The 20,382-nt window shown below is 38.7% G+C and overlaps 1 protein-coding gene across 2 annotated transcripts in view; it reads left to right on the top strand.

Moving 5' to 3' along the window:
- The first annotated feature begins 1,182 nt into the window (after window positions 1-1,182).
- The window catches only part of WDR37 (WD repeat domain 37), a 65,247-nt gene continuing 46,047 nt past the window's right edge, over window positions 1,183-20,382 (top strand). The window contains exons 1-4 of one of the 2 annotated variants that reach the window (XM_032782115.2): window positions 1,183-1,412; window positions 7,196-7,227; window positions 10,194-10,371; window positions 16,209-16,305. In XM_032782115.2, the coding sequence (XP_032638006.1) occupies window positions 10,234-10,371; window positions 16,209-16,305 (235 nt within the window). In that variant the 5' untranslated portion in view covers window positions 1,183-1,412; window positions 7,196-7,227; window positions 10,194-10,233. The remainder of the gene's footprint in view (window positions 1,413-7,195; window positions 7,228-10,193; window positions 10,372-16,208; window positions 16,306-20,382) is intronic. The other variant, XM_032782114.2, reaches the window with a different exon arrangement.

Here is a 20,382-nt window from a genome sequence, read left to right on the forward strand (position 1 = left end):
TGTTGTCGTGTGCACTCTTCACTAAAGAGCTTTTTGTTCAGACTTTGCTGGTGTTGCCTCTCACTCTCGCGGTCAGACAACGAACCTGCCATTTTTTTGGGGCACTGGGGTCCCCAACAGCTGTAACCTTGGGAGTTTAATACAAGCCTGGAGGGGCAAGTATTAATTTTTAGAATCCTTGCGGCCTTTTGCACTTGAAATGACAGACTGGGGATTCAGCCTTGACAAAGTCTATAATGCATTTTACCCTAAATGCCTGACCCCCACTCTCAGTTAATGCAGGGTTTCCCCAGGCTACTAGTATCACCTGTGGTGGGAGCTACACTGTGATTTTTTTCTTCTAATTTCTCTTTTTTTATATATAAAAAAGTATTGTTACACAACCTAAAACAATTAAAAAAACTTAAAAAATATATTTAGGAAGTACTTAAACTGTTAAAGCACTATGTATTGTTAGCCAAATGGGCTCATTTCCCCCTGGAGCTACTCAATTACCCCAAGGAGGCACGGAAGACAAGAAGACGGGTACCAAACTTTTATTATCAGTCAGCTGAACGGGTGCTTTTTCCTCGGCTAGTGCCAGAGGGAAAAGACACACCTTATTAGCGCAGAGCAGGCTTTATATACTGGGTTACAAACAACTTTACGTGCATAGATTCTGCTAGCCCATGCATTTCTTGAATTCCTTTTTAGAGATAATTTGGATCTGTTTAACATCTTCTTACTGGGTATCTTGTGTACGTGCATTCAAGAAGGGCTATGTGTGTGCAAGGATCAACTGGGATGATACTGGGATGATAAGCAGAGGATTGGCATAAACAAATAGTTGACCTTTGCTCTAACAGTATGGTGTAGTGAAGTCTCATTTTCAAACCTAATTATATGAGCGTTCAAAATATTTCCCCCCACCTCATCCCCTCGGCACCGAGAAAAAGCAGCATTAATTGCTCTCTAAGGTGCCCGAGCATGCATAGCTTCTGGCTCCGCAGGTGCACACACTGCCCTACTGAGCTATACAGACACAACCCCACCACCCAGCGAGCCGCTCTGCGTCTGCTACAACCTACGGCCTGAGCACTGGAGACACCAACCTCCTGCTCACGTGATCTATACCGTGACTGTCCCTCGCTCCGCCCCCGCCCTGCCTTCAAGCTACGCTCTGCGCAGCTTCCCCCTTCTCTATGGTGGGGGAGGAGGCGGCGCTTCCGTTCGGAGCCGGATGTTGGCGGGTTTCTCTTGCGAGCGGTTTCTTGGTTCTTCTCAGCTCTGAGACACTTCGAGCCCCGGCCCAGCCCCTGCCGCAGGTTCTGTGCCCTTCCGCGCTAGGCCCCGGCGCCGCCCGTCCTCTTCTTCCGTCTCCTCCACTTCCTCCGCGGCGCTCACTGGCGAGTCGGCCCGGCCGTGGGTGACAGGTGAGTGCGGGGCCTCGGTTCCCCCCATCCTCCGCCATTTTCCCGCCCGCGGAGGCTGCCCCCGAGTGGAGACGGGCGAGGCGGCCGTAGCGGGAGGATCTCAGAGCAGTTCGTACCCCCCGTCCCGGCTTCCTTTCCGCGGGACACGTTCCCTTCTCTCCCTGCGGCTTGGGGCCCTCGCCATTTCTCTGCGGCAGGGGGATGGGGCGGGGCTGTGGGCACAGCCGCTTCCTGTCTCCTCTCGCGGGTCGGGGTGATGGTGGGGAGGTGTCTGAGCGGGCCCTGGCTGTGGGTGAGGGGCGCGAGATCGCTCCGTAGTGGGGTGGAGGGGATGTCGCTGGGGGGCACTGCTAGGGCGGCACAGGTGCGCTGAGCCACGGGTAAGGGACATTCTAGCGCCCCACATGTTGTGACGATAGGGGTTATGGACAGGTTGCAGATAGACCCTGCCTGTGCCCTGTGAGCTCTTCACTGTCCGGGGCTATTTGATTTTACAGTTGTTGCCCTGAGCTGCAGCAGAAATAACCTCCCCATTTCCCCTTGCTCAGGGCTGAGTGCTGATCACATGCTCAGTAGGTGAGGAATAAGTTGAGTTGAAGAATTTCCGTTATTATATTTTATCTGTGAGTTAAATTACTGTTACAGACTCCACATGCACAGCACAAGTCAAATGCTGCCACTGCTCAGTTAGCATACAGTACAGCAGGGTCATCAGGAAAATGTTTATGGACCCAGGCAAATCATCACTCTTCCCAAGGTGACATAAAGATCTTCTAACTGTGTTTATAAATTAAGCTTTTAAAAGCTTCACCAGCCATGTTTCTCCCTCTTTCTCTAGAGTGGTCCCTTTCGAAGTGAATCTCCAGGTGTTATCAGCATGTTTAGGTGTTTCATTTTCTTCCTAAAATTAGGAAATAGAAAAGCTTTATACAAAGACAAGAATAAGTGTTGTATTTCAGAAATTAATGGAGGTATTGTATCCCTAATTGTTGTGTGTGTGGCAAAAACTTTTACATGTCTTGTCTTTGACAAATTGGAAATGCTATCAAATTCAAAAGAAGACACTTAATTGTAGTCATCATTTTAATACATCCATGGAAGGTTTATCTAATGACCTGGCATAGCTCCTTTGAATTTATTTCAACTCCACTGAGTAAAGCTTTCAGGGAAACATAAATGTATGGTATTAAAAATATTCCTTCATTACAGCAAAATCTCATTTAATTTATATATAACAAGTAGGTTTAAAAAAAATGAGTACCCTTTACTATGTTTGCATGATAAAAACTTGGTTTCATCAGTAACATACTTAGTTTTAGGAAGCTTCCAAACTGCACTCACTTTTCTGTTGTTTTGTGTGCTCTTTTACAGCTTGTATAGGTCAATGCATCATGCTAGGAAAGGCTTGTTTACAAACTGGAACCAAATTAACTAAATCAGTTTTAATTAACAACTTTAAAGTTGTTTCAGTGCAAGTCTGTGTGAAGTCTTATTTCAAATAGTATCCCATTCTGATTTAATTTTTAAATTTTTCTTTTCCCAATTTAAATTAAACTGAAATAGAAAACTCCTAATCTGTAATAAGTATCCATATGTAGATTTGCACTTAAACTGTGAATTAAAACTGATTTAGTTACTCTGGTTCCAGTTTGAGTATAGACCAGCCCTTTGTGTCTTAACAAACATTAAATGTAACTTTTTGTCCTTGATGTGCATGAGGACAGTTGTTTAAAAACATGATAGCTGGTTTTGTTAATCCAAGAGAATAGTGTTAACCATGACCAGCTAACATGTTCTTAAAGATCACTTGTCCATGTCTACACTAGTTACTAAATTATTTACCATGTTACGTAAAACATACTAGTACTGTCTAGTCTAATATACTTCCCAGTGGAGCTGTGGCCTAATGCTGCACTTCATTTTAAAACTTAGTTTGCTTAAATAGATTGTGTGTACTGAAACTGTTTTCTTGAACGTGGGATGAAGTGGTTAGTTTGGAACAGAATACTTTATTCACATGGTAATACTTGCATAGCTTACCAAAGTGTAAAAATGACCAAATCCTAGGATCGTTGTAATAATACAGAAATATTCTTTTCATCGGTAGATCTTAAAGCGCGTTGTAAAGGAGGTAAGTGTCAGACGGGAAAGCTGAGGCACAGAGGGATATATAGACTTGTCCAAGGTCTCCCAGCAAGTCAGTGGCAGAGCTGGGTATAGGAGCCTGGTGTTCTAAGTCCCAGTAAGGTGCTCTATCCACTAGGCCACCTTCTCAAGCATCTCTCAGGAGAGACTCACAGTATGCTAGGGGTTCTTTCAGTAACTATTGGTCATTGTTGTCTATTCCTGATTCATTGATAGATGCTACATTATGTAGTGTTGAGTCTACAGTCTTTTCATAATTTAAAGAGCAGTGCTCAGTTTGGATGTTCTCTGGATAATGTTTGACCAGTTTTAGAGTTTCACTTAACGTTTGAAGTTGGAGGATTGGCATTGCAGTGCTTGTGTGTGCCACTTGAATAGCATTTGAGTTTTTGTGGTGTATAGTGGATATGTTAGAGCTCTTACAAATGCTTTGAGACAAGATGTTGTATAAATGTTGGATTATTCTTGCTAGTGCTTGAGTGAGCTCACTGAGAAGTATTACCCTTGGAAACTCCTTGTAGTGTGTGTGTGTGTGTTTTTTTTTTTCAACTGTTTAACCAAGAAAACACAATAATCCAATAGCCAGGTAATGTACACACAAGAGGTTTATTGCTGTTAGAGATTAGTCTATTTTAAAAAATGAAATCTCAGTAGCTAAATTGCTATTATGCTCTTAAGGGTTTTCAACACCTGGATACTGTTTATCCAGTACCTAACACAGTGAGGTCCTGGCCCATGAATGAGATGCCTAAATTCTACCGAATAAGAATAACAACTCCTCAAATACTCATAGCTTTTGTATTCACTTGGATTCCTCATTGCTTCTTGATGATCAAATAGCTGTAGCCATAAAAAAAAAAAAAGCAGCCCTTTTCTGTTTGATTTACAAGACTGCATCCTACTGTTAGATTTGCATTGTGATGCATAAATTTGAGACATCCAGAATTGTTTGGAGGGAAGTAGTTTATATCTTTCTAAGAAATTAAAATCTGTTGAAATAGCATGGAGGCCACTTAAACATATCTTACTGGAGTATCAGGCAACGATTCACTGAAAAAACGTGCCTTCAAAACTCTTGTATAAAGTTATCAGGTCACTGCGAAAATGTCATTAATATGAACTAGTGTGCTGTTGAATAGTCGGTGCTGTACCTAGGGAGGTGAGCTTTATTTCTGTCAGTTAAATTGAAGCAATAAAGATGTGCTATGAATTTGTCTACTGGGTAGATTGAGATTTGTCCACCTTCAGTATATCAAAATTTTACATTTTCTAGGTCTAGATACTGCACTGTGAGATCATATTTTTTTTTTAAAGAAAACCTTCAACACTTCTGTATTACTATTCCAGGTGAAAAATAATCCCTTGAGAGGGAATAAATTCATACATTTAAAAGGATGGTGTCACTTTGCTTTGCAGTGGGAGGCACCGAGTTGGTATCATATGAGGAGAGCATTAGACTGAACCTCAAGAGACCTGTGTTCAATTTCTAGCACAGTCATAGACTTGCTGTGTGTGACCTTGGGCAAATAATTTAATCTACCATTTGTGTCAGTTCTCCATCTATGAAATAGGGATAATAATTCCCTGCCTCCCATATAATTATGAAGCACTTGGATACTATGTTGATGGGATCCACATAATTGTTATTGGATGATAAATATGTACTTCAGATTTCAGCGAGGCTAATGAAAGTTGGAGCCCTGAGATGGGTCTGGGGCAGTATTTAGTGCCTCTTTGGCACATGAGCTTTTCACCAGTACATTGCACTTGCACTTCACAGGTGGGTTCTCTTCCTGTCTTTCACATTAGCCTTTGTCTAGTTGGCTGAATCCTATGGCTAGTAGCTTCCTAGTTAACTTTTCAAGCCATGGGATTTTATAAAATTTATAAGAGTCATTTGTCAGGTAGCCTAATGGGAAGTTGACAATTACCATCCCTAGAGAAGTTTCTTATCCTTCTAAAAGTAACCCATTACTGGAAAAAATGTAGTAGTTTGTTATAGCAAGTAAATATGTTGTCACAATAGCTACTGAGAGTTTACACTATCACTGTCAGGGTTTTAAAGAAAACTGCATTGTTAGTTATGCCATAATAAAATGTATGTTTTGTATATGTACTGCACACTATGCACTGCACACTAAAATAGCTAGTTGTTATTCTGAAACTTAATGTTTGATAGGGAGATATTCAAAAGTACTTAAGGGATATAGGAGCAAAAGGTAATGGGACTATTAAGTTCTTTATTTGCTTTTGAAAATCTTCCTCTAAAGTATTCAATATCAAAATAGATCGAAATTAACAAAATTGAGCAGGGAATGAGGAAAATGAACTTGATTCTTAGGTAAAAGAGATCTTGCTGCAAACTCTTCACATTCTCCCTGACCACCTCCCTGTTTTTTTCCCCCAACTCTTACGTTGTTCTGAATGAACAAAAAAGGAGATGCAGTGCTTTAGTCATTCCATCTGCACTCTGACACTTCGTAGAACGAATTTCCTCTCTGGCTTGCAGCAACAAGCTTTCCCCTTGCATTCTTTCCTTGCATTACACAACTTGTTCAACTCCTGAACAAAGAACAACAGAGAAGAAACATGCAAGCAGAATAGGTTGATTGTTGCAGTAAGTTACTTTCTAAAAAGAATGGAAGTCTAATTCTAGTTTGCACCTTCATTTGAATTAGTGACTGCCGCTTCATCACAATAGTTCAATAAAGCACAACAGTAATTTGTTACACAAATTTATTCCAACTCTAACAATACTATAACTGAGTCAATATATGGTAACTTTCATTACAGCAACGTAAGTGATAGAGCTTTACTTTCTCACATTTTAAAATGTTTATTAGTTGTATCAAAAAAGGATAATTGAAATATATGAATAATATGGCACTGTAAGAATAGGTGATTATTCACAACATAGGCTGTTCTCTAGAGTACATCATTTGTCCCTGCTTGTGCTGACTGGTAGCAAATGAGTTTGATACACATCTTTATTATGTCAAGGCTTGACAAATCACTATGGGAGAGAATACTATCCAGGCATTTATTATAATAAGTGAACTGTCCCAAGCTGCTTGGCAGAATGAGCATAGATGCTCATTGTGCTGATTTTTATAGTACATGTGTGTTAGCACTCAAACAGCATTCTAGCTGCATTTTAAACAATGTTGCATTATTAGATACTGCTGCTGTTTTCGACAGATAGTTTGTTCTTGGTCAGCTGCCCCCCTTTTACACTAAGAATTAGCTTGAGAAGTTCCATTTGGTTTGGGACCAGGGTTCAGGAGGCAAGTGGATCATTCACCTATGCTGGCTCTTCAGCCAGGTAGCACTATCAACAGAGGAGAGATGGGTGTAGCTCTTTTTTTCAGAAACCATTGATAACACTCCTTGAATCCACAGGGAAAAAAGCCAATATACTTGACTAATCAGACTAACTATATAACATGACAATTTTAAGTCTTTCTCCTTGTTTGGGTCAAATATGGTGTAGTATTGATGTGTGGTTGGGTTTTTTTTTTTTTTTTTTTTTTTTTTTAAGTCTGGCATGTTTTAGTTACTAAAGAGTTCAAGCTAAAGATGTGAAAGACTTCGGTTTATGTGCTGTTTTACTAATCAATATTTTAATATGGTTTTCATAGGATATGTAACATGACACTGATACTCTGGACAGGTAACTTTAATTGTTTGAAAGCATTACCCAATAGGGGGCATCCAGGTAACTGCCAGTAATGAGCACCTTTATTGTTTTATTCTGTAGGATCATATTGCCGAAGATCTTTTTTGTGAAGCCTACGTCAAAGAAAATATAGCTTATATTGTGATCACATGTTTACCTTCTACAAAGTTATAAAAATGATCTTTTAGTTAAGATGTTTTCATATTTAAAACATTTAAAAGGGACACTGTCAACTTAGCTAATTCAAAGTCAATTGTTTAAACAAATCTTAAACCAACACATACTATTTAAATTTTAAAAAAATTCTTATCGGGGGTTTTTGTTGTTGTGCTTTGCTCCTCTACTAGAGGTTTTTATGGTGGACACAGGAGCAACAACAACAACTCTGAATGTACTTAAGCCGATCCCTTCTATTTCCTTTCCCCCTCCCCTCCCTCTGTATGCACATGGTTGCCTGCTGCCTCTTCAATGTCACCTTTGCTGCTGCTGTATTAGTAAACACCTTCATGCAAGGGCTTGGGAAGAGTGCATGTGAACTGTCTCCAGAGTAGTCCGTGAGTCTTGTGGTTGTGTTGGTGCATGAGAAAGAGAGTGTGCAACTGATCATCAGTGAAAGTGTTAGAATGCTATCAAGTGGACAAAATAAACTGAAATAGCAGAGAAATGTTTTCCTCTAATCTTTCAGTTATCGTAATATTAGGTGTAACAGTAGGTACACATTCTTCAGAGAGAAATGATTTTTTTCCTCCAAGTTGACTGTAACAGGTTACTAGTCTGGTTTTTTTTTCAATATGAAATGTATTGTTATGCGGCTGCCAGGACTAGTGGGGGAAAAGTCTAGAAAGGACTGTTGTGAAGCAGTCTGTAAAGACCTACCAAAATGAAATACCTTGGCAACACAATAGCAGATGAAAATTAATAAGCTAAGGCAGTGCATGTTGAGGGGAATAGCGTAACCTCAATGCTACTATCTAGGCATCCTTGTTGATCAAGGACAATGACTCAAAGTGAAACATTGTAAAGCTGATGAAAATAAATTGTTGGGTGTATCTTAGAGTTGTTTGCTACATCAATCCTATTTTTATATGTAACTAAGTTTCCTTTTATATGATAAATAAAAAAGGAAACTTCGGTGAAATGAGAAACATCCTACACAAAAGTACAGTTCTCTCCCTCCTCCATGCATCCCAATGATTTTGTGAACTTAGTTGTGACTAGTTCCTTCTAATAAACCACAGACAAAAAAGAGTGAGGGGGCAATGTGAAGTACCCAGTGAGACTTAGTGGAAGTATGTTAGTGAAGCAAAGATACTGTTGTAGCCTGGGTTTTATTTTAGATTCATTGTGGGTTTGATACTGGAAGACAATTTAGTGGGACTCATAGAACTGAGATGATGCATCAAGGGGCCCAAAACCTCTAAAAAATAATTTTTGTATTTTAAATAAGAAGAGTGCATGCGTGTATGAGAGAGAGAGCATTCAGGCCTTCACTAACAGTTGGAGTCCATCAGATTTTTTTTTTTTTTAACTACAGCCTGTTTTTTATTCTGTTTTTTTTTAATATATATATAAAAAAAAATCAAAGCAAATTGAAGGACATTGTTTACTTAGCCCATAATGCTTTTCAGTAAGTTACTTTTGTCATTGGCTGAATATCTGATAATGCAGGATTTAAAAATGCTGAAAACCAAATGAGTTAACATGTAATCTTGTAAAGAGTGTGACGGTGCTCATTCCTAGCTTGCTCAGGCTTTAATATTTTGGCAGATCTGAAACTGGAGATGGCCATGGATTTGATTTAATTTTTCTACTGATTAACTTCTTTAGGAAGTTCAGTTGATAGCTCAGCCTTAATAGCTGTGCCAACTCTGCTCTCCTTTTGCTATTCTTTGGGTTGTGATTACTTTTTCAGAAATCATTAAGGCTGGAGAATGAATAATGTTTTCAATTACCTCAATGTTACATTATCAACAAAGTTTTAAATTGGTGAGAACTTCAGATATTTGAATTGCTTTATAGTAAAACTGAGATTGCACAAACTTAAATGTTTTGAAACTGATACTTAAACCAGTTTTAAAACTACTATAATTCCTGGATTTTTTTCAAAATTAAACTAAATTTTTGACAGCAAAGTATATGTTCTCCAATAGTTTATGCAGTAAATCATTTGATTTTCTTAAATTGAGAAACACCGTGGGTCATGCATAGTAAATTTAGCTGAAGAGATACTGTCAGGTATATAACTTGGCTTTTGTTTAAACAGCCTTATGAAACCTAATATTTATAGAAATGTTTTGACTAACTAAAAATTAAATGAAATTGACTATAAACAAATGTGAAACTGATGAGGCTAGTTTCTCGATACAAGCTGAGTGAATATTGGAAAAACTAGATTTTCAAATTTTTCAACCTTATTTTAAATTACTAGCATTAGAGGTAAAAAGCAAGCATGCTTATGGAATTGTGTAGACTAACAAACAGTGGTTTTATGTATTTGTAACCTGACAGTGTCCCTCAATTATCAAGTCCCTGTACTTTCATTTTCCAGCTGGGTTTTAACTTTGCATGTGTTTCAGTGACATACAATATGAATATTGGTTGTTTCCTGGAAGCATTTTGGAGCTATCTCTAGATTTTAATTTGGGAAGTGGTTAGTAATCACAAGATAGTGAAATTATTTTTTTCATTTTGTGGAGGGTTAGTAACGAATGAAAAAGTGCAGTGTAATGTGATTCCATTCTCTACTTCTAATCATTCAGATGCATATACTTAAACTCTTAAAAATTAGTTACTTAAATTACAGCTGTAACTTTAATATAAATCAGTCCCTCCTGGAAGGGCTTAATGAAATCTAAAATAAAACTAGAATTCAATAGACCTAAATGTTTCCATTCCAAGAAATAATTTTTACTGTGGCCTGTTATGTAGAGCAAATTGTAATGCCTAATACTTGTCCTTAGTTTATCATAGGCGCCTCAGTGAAGTTATTTCCTTGAAGTAATGCCCACAGAAAGTGGAAGTTTTGCAACTGCTCGGCAAGCAAAGCAGAAGCGCAAATCGCACAGTCTTTCTATACGAAGAACCAACAGTTCTGAGCAAGAAAGGACGGGATTGCAAAGAGAGATGTTGGAAGGGCAGGTAAACTTAACAGATTGATATTTAAGAACTAATTTCTTAAAACTCTTTACAAATAAAGAATGGAAGTGTCTTATTTCTTTGTGTACAAAAAATAAGTACAGACTTAACTCATGAAGAATATCTAGTTAAACTGGAACTTTAAGTGGACAGATGTTAATGAAGTATGTTACAAATTATGCTGTAATACCCTGCCATAAAATAAATGTCCGTAAGAACATAGCCTAGCCACATTTATTGGGAAATTGGTTTTGACAGTGAAGCCATGTTAAAAACAGTCTGTACAAATCATGCTCAAGTATAAATGAGATCATTGTGCACTTCCTTTAGGGCAGGGAATGACAAATCCAGGATTCTTGTGTAACCTTCATTTACCTGATAACAGATACAAACTTGACTCCATTTTAACCTGAAGTAATTTTGAATGCTTTAGTAACACACTTTCAATACAAATGTAGAGTTTGTAAGGAAGTGGGATGGGAAGAACATAATGTAAGTAAGTTCGAAACAGCCATTAACTTCATATACTGGGTAATATGGACTTGGCAAAGAATATCAAACTTCTAACTGGATTGCCCAGGACAGATGACTTTTGGAATATTAAAAACAAAATATCAGAAAAAAGTCTGGACTTCTTTGTAGTCACAAATCTTCAAAGGAAAACTGTGCGAGGTTCTCTGAAAAGTTACTCTCTCTAAGGAGACAAAGGTATATTGCTTCATTTTGCTAGACAGAAGCAAAAATCCTTGTAATCAAGGCCATAATGTTACTCATTTAGAGTGGTAACAAGCTTTTTCTTAGTTTTGGGTTAGTTTGTAACTTACTTCTAAAGAAACCTGTACTGTGTTTAACTTTATAGTTAGTCTGTATTTTTTTCAGCTGATTATATAAACATCCATTTTTGTGTCACATTTTCTGAAGTACTGAGTAGGTAATGTCCTTTCTGAGACTATTTTCTTACCTTCCTTCCTGATGTAAACAAGCAGTGATAAGGGACAGTTGAGATACTGGCGTAGCAGAGAGGGCACATTGGGTTATTTTGGATTACTCCAGGCATGGTCTAAAAGCAACCAGGACAACAAGGGCAAAGCTTGAGGGGTTAAGAGCTGCTGAAAGTTTTACTTTTATATGGTAAATATTAATATAAATTAAAGATGAGTAGTTTTGTTTAATATCAAAGAATACGAACAGTTAGCAGGCTGTTAAGCTAAGGGTATGCCTACACAACAATGTAAGCCTACGGTTAGTGGGACTTGAGTTAGTTGACCTGTGGCTTGAACGTCTGCATTACATTTTAACCCTAGCTTAAGGATTTTCTGACCTGTACTAGGGCTCTTTCTTTAGTTGTAGGCTCCTGGTAAACTTGCTAAACTCTGCTGACAAGCGCATGTGTGATATTGTCTAATAGCTGGTTTACATACAAACTTTTAATGAAATCTGTTTCATAAAACAGATTATTTCAGATCAAGTCTGTGTATGGACATTTTTATATCAGAGTAAAAGTGGTTCAAGTCATTTTTAGCTAACTTGCACTAAAGATAACTAAACTGATTTAAATTCGCATCTTTTTTTTCAGTATAAGTTTGTTTGTAGACCAAATTTGATTTGTCGCCTTTCTTTAACAGTTGTTCTTGTCTATCCCCAGTCTTGTCTTGTCGTAGATTGTGCTGGGACAGTAATTTTTTTGTTTGTACAAAACCGGAGTAGTTTTTGAGGCTAGAGGTTGATTAAAGTGGCACATATATTGGGTCATCTAGTCAATCCCCTTGGTATCCTGATTAGATGAAATGTTGTTATTTTATTAATAAATATGGTAACTTGTTCCATTGCTGAAATCCCTCCCCTCCCCCCGTATTACTTGTTCCGTCCTCAGTGATTGCTGACTGTAGTGACTTCACTTCCTGATTGTGTTTACTTCCCCACCAAGTGAAATAAGCTGTTGTTGCCTCTGGAGAAGCGTTTTATCCTCAGTCTAAGCATTCAGATGAAAAGCTTTCTCCTTAATAGCCTTTGAAGCAGCTGACAGTGTAGCCTGTTGGTGGTGTCCTTTTCCCTGCTGCCAGGTAGCTTCTGACCTAAATTTTACAGTGCTCCTATTTTATTGTCAGTTTCACAACAGAAGTTGGGACTACACTCACTTGCTTTTGTTGCCTGGCTCTGTTTTCCTTGTACCTGATACAGTCTGCTCAGTGTGCTCTTTGTAGCTGCTTAAACTAGGAAATAGAAGCAGAGGGTTGAAATTGAAATGATTTAAAAATTTGGATTTTGCCTTTTCACTTTTCTTTTTATAAAATGTTTTGTGACGAATCCCGTTCTGAAGTTTGCAAATTGAAACTTGAGTCTGGAAGTTAGTTCATATTCTCAGTGTAATTGTGGCTATGTTGCACATATTACATACCTTAACCTAAACTCATCCAGGTGTGCATAGCATGGACCTGTACGTGAGTTAATGTTAGATTATTTTCAGTTTTCAGCCTTAACATTGTATTAACATAGGTTTATGTGGATTTAAGAGATGCTGTCACTTGGTGGTCTTTATCCTATTTATAACATGTCTTACTGGTTCGCATTTTTTCCAGAGACGACATTATTTGGAGTGTCTGATAAATCTCTTTGGAGAAACTTAAGTTTGCTTACTTTTTACTGGCAATTGGGACACCTGGTCAGGCAGGTGATTGTGGTTTAAGGGCTCAGAGTTTTGAGCTATGCAAATTATTTCCGATCTGCTTAAAACACCCAAAGGTATTACTAAATTTGCTTCTTTATATCTTGTGAGTGTAATAATTCTCACTTTAGTGAAAACTTCTCTAAAATAAAACACACAGCTGTCAAACTGAAAATGTAACACAATTAATAGCTCACCTTCAGTTATTGTGTAATAACAACAGAAGAAAGGAAAGAGAGAAATGTCTCAGCCATAGTGCAAGGATGTTTTACAGTTAGACACATAATGAATTACAAAACTGTATATTTGAGGCTAGGTAGCTGATTTGCATAATCATGGTGTATAGCTGTTTTTTACACTGTTCTGACTATTTGTAATCCTCCTTCCCTAGTTCACTTTTTTGTATTTAGCAGTTCTAAGTAGTTTGTCTTCAACAGGCAGTTGCTTCAGTTTCACTCCATCTAAAGATCTTCTACCATGTATGAGAGAAGATGAAAACAAAAAATGTCCTGTAAAACTGATGAAAGTGAAATATCTTTTAAAGAAGCTAAATCCTTTTGATTCATTACCTACTTCCTTCTGTTTTACTCACCATCCTCTCAACAAGGCAGCCAAAGGGCTTGGTAGCAGAATTATTTGTATTAAGAACAGCACATAGAAATCCCACTGCTCAAACAGAGTGTGAGAAAATTGCTTGTCCCAAAGACATTGCTGTCTAAATACATAACACATAGAGTGGAAGAAAAGTACTGTGTATCCCCATGTTGCAGATGGGCCAATGAAACAATGAGATTTGACCAAGGTCAATACAGGAATTCTGTGGCAGAAGTTAGAATTGAACCTAGATCATTTAAGTCTCTGTCCAGTGCTTTTACTACAAGAACACCCTTCCTCTCTTGAATAACTGTCATATTTGTGTATACAGGGGAGTATCCCAGCTCATCTATTTGAATTCAGTTCTGAATACAGCGTAAAGAAATGTGTTGCATTTACTATGGAGAGAAAAGCCTTGATCTGTAGAGAGGGAAGGAGATTATTAGAAATAATGAGATAGAGATGGATGATGGGTGGCCAGAATAGCTAACTGTTCAAAGTGAATGTTGTTTTTTTTTTGAAATTTGGCAACCCATTTTGTTTTATATATATTTAATTTGATACTTTGTTTATTACAGTTGGAGAGTACTTCCTATTTTAGGTAATAACCACATTTTAGGTTAATAAACTCTTCAACTTTTTTTATTCATTTTTTGTACTTCCAAGGTATGACTACTTCATAAACTGGAAACACCTTAAGCCTATAATATAACATACACACTTTTAATTTATAAAACCATTTATACAGGAAAAAACAAACAGCATCTTGGTATAAATTGCCCTCTAGCAGAAGAAAAGAAATTCATTTAACCCAGCAGGTTAGATATTTGTCCTTTACAGGCAAAACAGCATGAAAATTAAGCCATTATTATGTATGTGTAAAATACAGCTCAAGAGTTTTCTTGCTTGTGTTTTACATTACAAATTCCAGTTTTTCTCTGTACTGGAGAATGGGAGAACTGCTGAGATTGATTTAAGAGATTTGAAATTGGTGCTGTAGTTTCACTTTTCCAAAAGGAGGTTTAGTCAAATTGTTTATACTTTTTGAGTTGTTTGTTGAAACCTGTTTAACTGAAGACTCCAGATTATTAGATGAGAAAGCACTTTCTGAAAGAGTAAACATCTTCTCCCTTTTAAGTTAGGTCTGGGAAGCTACACTTAGATTTCAGTGCCACCCACACTTGTGAGTCTTGTGTTTTTGTTGAAAGTTGGGAGTATAATTTTCTTATGGTGGTTAACATGGGTAGGTTTGGGGGAAAGTTGGTGGGTTTCCCACCTTTTTAAATAGAGATTTGAATGAAGAAAATTTAGAAGGTATTAAGATATGATAGAATGATACAAAAGGAGCAGTGGGACAGGAGGCTAGAACAGAGTGACGGTAATGTGGAGGAGTAGGAAAAAATGAGCAGAGACATGGTAGGCAGGGGATAGCTGTGCAAAATCTTGAAGGTGAGAATGAGGAAATTTTGATGTAGAAGCTGGAAGGAGACTAGTAGAAGACTTGAGTGAGTAGTGTTAGTCATGGAAAAGAAGATTTTTAGCTATAGCATTTTGCATAAACTTGAGCAGAGCAAGAGGGGCTGTAGTAGTCAGTGTAGGAGGCAAGAATTTTAGCTATGGAGGTGTGGATGACTGAGTTTTTGAGATGTCAGGAAATCAGATGTGATTCTGTTCAGATCTCCCCCTACACATAGAGGCTGTAAGCAAGTCACAAGTTGGAAACTTGGGTAATTAGGAGGATGGTGATATCAAATGTTGTAGACGAGAGGAAAATGGAGTCCAGTTTTCAGCTACAGTGTGTTTGGGCTGGTGCAGAAACATTGCATGCTATATTGGCTCCATTCCTATTCCCTTTCTTTCGATTCAACTTGAAAGTTTATCTTGGACAAAGAAAATAAACTCCCTTCTCTTCAATTTAATTTCCAGTTTTCCAGTTATCATAATGCCGCATTATTTGGGAGTGCCAACACTGCTGGAGAATGTTTTGTTAAAAGCAAACTTTCTTTTGGTATTTAGATGATAAAATCTCATGCAGCCAGAAGGGTGTGAGTTGACAATAGTTGAACTTGTGATTCCGAGAAGTCTTGGAGTTTCAGGCTTTTAATTATTACAGTTAGAATTACTTGAAGTTAATGTTTTTACTTTTGCATGTGTATCTGCTGACTTGCTCTATTAAAAATGTAATAAGAAATTAAAATAAGTGGTGTTGTATGTTACAGAACTTCATAGGTATTGAATAGCTTTATTTAAACAATCAAAATACCAGTTAAAAATCTCGGCACCACAATGAAGTACCATATTTTGTCTTACTCTTCAGCATCAGACTAAGTGAAAATATAAGCATACTACAATAGCAAAATAATTTACATGTTAGACTGTGATTTTTTTTGCATTGCAAGTTTGTGCTCTGCTAACAAACTAGTTTTAATAAAATAATTTCTGAACATTAATGACTTTGGTCCTCAGCAATGCAACATTCATATTATATCATAACTTCAGTATTTACAGAATTAACTGCTGATAGTTTTTAAAAAACTAAACTTAAAACTTGGTATCAGTGTTAACATTTTTTCCCCTCTAGGATACTAAACTTCCTTCATCTGTTCGGAATACACTCTTGGAGCTTTTTGGGCAAATAGAGCGAGAGTTTGAAAACCTTTATATTGAAAATTTGGAATGTGAGTATGATTTTCTTGTAACTTGAAAACAACTACGTGGAATTAGATTATAGTAGGATTCATTGTGGTCATAAAATATTCTGTATGCTAGGAAGTAATGTACTCTTATTTTGGATGTTTCAAACAGCCCAAAATCATATCCCTAAATTGCAGTCTGCCCCTTTTTTGAAAAAGTGCCTTGGGATCTTTTCCCCAAGGAGTTAGGACTCCTATTGTCTTACCTGAAAGACAGAACTCTGGCAGCATTGTGCTCCTTAGCACCATACTAGGGAATTGTTTCAGTATTGACTCAGAAGGGAAACCTACTGTCTCTCATACCAGCAGTACAGCTTCCTGCATGACACAGGTGTTTTTAGAGGTCTCCAATCAAGGTATTAATTGGACCTAACGCTGATTAGGTTGTGAGATCAGATAGGATTATAGTTCTAGAATGTCTACAGGCTCTATTTGTTGTTAGTGTGGGCTACTTTAGTAAAGAGGATACACAATACATACGTTAGCATTATGTAATACCTAGGGTTTCCTGATTAGTTAGTATATTATACACACAAAAAAATTAAAAGAACGTTGTTGCAAAGTCAAGCATGCAAAAGTTGGGAAATGCCTAGGGTCTTGTTGAAAAAAAGTATGTGATCATGTAATTTAAGACTGCATCATAATGCATATACACAGCTCCTTGTTTCCAGCCATTGTGCCCAGCCATTCGCAGTTTCCCTTCCCAGCTCTTCATCCAATCTCTGTCCCTGCCTGGCCTACCATTGTGTCCCATGCATGTTCCCCATCCCAAATGTCTCTAATTTCAGTGTCCGTCCCGTCCCCCCCACATATACATACTCTTGCACTCACTGTCACAGTCTCCTTGCTGGGGCTCTCTCCCCTAGTTACTCATTTGATACATCTCCTCTTCCACCTACTGACTCCCGTCCTACTCACCTTGTCCAGCCAGTCCCTCCTCCTTTTCCCTCTGGACTCCTTGTGCCAATTCTACTGAACCAACAGGTCTGCTTTGTTTCCCTCTACATTCAAATCAACCAGCTTCCTCCTCCATGCTGCCTGAGCCCAGAAGAGTGGTCATTGAGAGCATGCGGGGTAGGGGAGGGGAGAGTGTCCCGATCTTTTTAGGTGCCCAGGCCTGGCACAGCCTCCAGCAGCCCAGAGCTGTAGTTTCAGGGAAAGTCCTGCTCAGTTCTAGGCTGGAGACTGCCCATTGTGGATGGAATCTTCAGGGAATTTAGCTGCTCAAATCTAGGTTTCTACTGATGTGATACAGCATGGCCAGAGGGCAGCATAAGAGTGTTAGCAGGGGGCCTTATTCCCTGCCAATGGAGGAAGGTTTGCTTTAGATTAACTAGAGCACCTGACTCCAGTTAGAGCACCTGACTCCAGTCATGGGATATAAACCCCTGCTTCAGTCAGACAGGGATGAAATCAGGAAGTGTGGCTTCGGTTAGCCCTGAACACGAAATGAGATGATTGAGCACCTAGGGTGCACCACTTGCAGATAGAGAAAAACCGTAGGGTTCTGTGGCCTTCCCAATCACACTGGCACGCAGCACTCCCCAAACCGTCCTATTCATCTCTGGACAAACCATTGCTTTCCACAAATTACTTGCCACATAGCTGCATCTCCGCTTTCACATGCGTTCAAATGCAACCTTTCTCCTTCACACAATCCACCAACTGAGTCTGACACTGAAAGCAGGGGTTTTAATACCCAATGACTCTAGGAGTCAGATTGAAAATATGGTCGCTCTAACTGAGTCAGGTGCTCTAGTTAACTAAAGCAAAACCTTTCTCCATTGGCAGGGAAATTAAGGCAGCGCCCTGCTAACGACTCTTATGCTGCCTCAAGGTACGTGGACATAGCTGTATCACATCCAGTACGAAACCTAAGGATTTTTGAGTCAGTTACTAAATTCACCTGAAGTTCCATCCACAAGGAAGAACAGATTCTCCAAGCCATGAACTGAAGCAGGAACTTTCCCATGAAAATTATCAGCTCTGGGCTCGAGAGGCCTGTGCCAGCCTGGGCAAACCTAAAAAGATCGGGACACTCTCTCTTCACCCTTGATCTTCCGGACTGCCGGGACGCAACTTATGATTTGCCATTCCGAAAATTTCTTTGAGTATACCGAAAAATTGACATCACCACCCCACATCGCTGAGTGTCTTAAATAGCTTCTGGCTCGGAGAGTCACAGTCATAGGTGGAGGAGGAAGCTGCTGATCTTGAATTAGAAGAAGAGTGGAATTAAGGCACTAAAGCACGACTGTGGTTCAGCGTATATGAGCAATTTGGCACAGGTAGGGATAGTGCCCAGAAGGTAGAATAGGAAGAGGGACTGCGGCTGGACAAGGTGAGTAGGACGCAGTCAGTAGGTGGATCACAGAAGAGAGGTACATCAAGATGAGTAAATAGGGGAAGGAGAGCCCCATGGCTGAGGAGACGGTTGACAGTGAGTTGCAAGAAGTAGTATTGTGGGGAGACGGAGAAGGAACCCACCAGGGTCCTACTGAAGGTATTGAGACCGACATTTTGGGATGGGGAACATGCATGGGACACAATGGTAGCCCTGTCCCCCAGGCAGGGACAGAGAATTGGATGAAGAGCTTGGGAATGGGAAATGCGGAAGAGGCTTGGGCTTTACACAAATGGCTGAAACAAGGAGCTAGTGTATATGCATAGATGCAGTCTAAATTAAACTTACTACTAATATCCCCATACTTTTACCCAAACAGAGCCGGACTAGGGACCGATCAATTGGTCCCCAAAAACTTCTGGCAAAGCTTGAGGCTGATCTTGTGCAACAACGTTTCTTGTATTACGGATTTTTTTGTGTGAGTGCCTATACATATACACTACACCTAATCAGCGAAACCCTAAGGGTTAATAAAAAATAAATTAACATGAAGACGGGTATGGTATTAGTGTATCTCATTCACTAAAGTCAGCTCCACACTAACAACAATAGACCTGTAGACATTTAATGAACTTATAAATCCCTATCTGATCTGCACAGTCACCTATAGGTGCAGCAAGGCAGGATCTGTAAGGAGTACCTTATTTAATAAACGTTGGACCACCTTGATGGAGACACTCTAAAACACCTGTGTCATAGGAATGCGTACATGCGGTATGCAGATAGCAGGCTAAGTGTTTCCCCTTTGCTACGATACTGACGAGTTTCAATACTTGGGGTGGAACGAACCACCATTCCCTAGTATGTGTGCTCAAGGGACGCAACAATGCTCCGCCCAGAGTTCTGTCTTTCAGGAAAGACAAAATAGGAGCCTAACCTCCTGGAGAACAAGATCCCACAAAGGCTGGACCGTGGCGAGACGACTTTTTTCCAAAAACATTAAGCTGCCGGGCAGCACGTGCAATTTAGGGATAGTGCACTTGGGCTGTTTCGAAAACTCCAAAATAGATACATTACTTCCTAGCATACAGAATATTTTAGACCCAATGAATCCACTAAATCTAATTCCACGTAGTTTTTCAAAGTTACAAGAAAATCATACTCACATTCCAAATTTTCAATATAAAGGTTTCAAACTCTCGCTCTATTTGCCCAAAAAGCTCCAAGAGGTATCCGAAACAGCAGTGAAGGAAGTTAGTATCCTATAGAGGGGAAAAATGTGTCACACTGTACCAAAGTTTTAAGTTTAGTTTTTTTAAAAAAACTATCAGCAGTTAATTCTGTAAATAACTGAAGTTATCGATATAATGAATGAAAATTTGCAAAATGCTGAGGACCAAAATTCAAATGTTCAGTAAAATTATTTTATTAAAACTAGTTCGTTAGCAGACGCACCAGAACTTGAAATGCAGCTAAAAAATTCACTACTACATCAGTCTTAACATTAAATTATTTTGCTCTATTGTAGTAATGCTAATATTTTCACTTATCTGATGACTCGAATGAGTAAGACAACAAATATGGCACTCTCATTGGTGGTGGCGAGATTAACTGTATTTTGATTTTTAAATAAAGCTTATTCAATACCTAATGAAGTTCTGTAACCATACAACACCATACCACTATTAGCTCCTACATTTCTTATCTGACATTTTTAA

This window comes from Chelonoidis abingdonii, chromosome 2, assembly GCF_003597395.2.
Source record: "Chelonoidis abingdonii isolate Lonesome George chromosome 2, CheloAbing_2.0, whole genome shotgun sequence".
NCBI lineage: Eukaryota > Metazoa > Chordata > Testudines > Testudinidae > Chelonoidis > Chelonoidis abingdonii.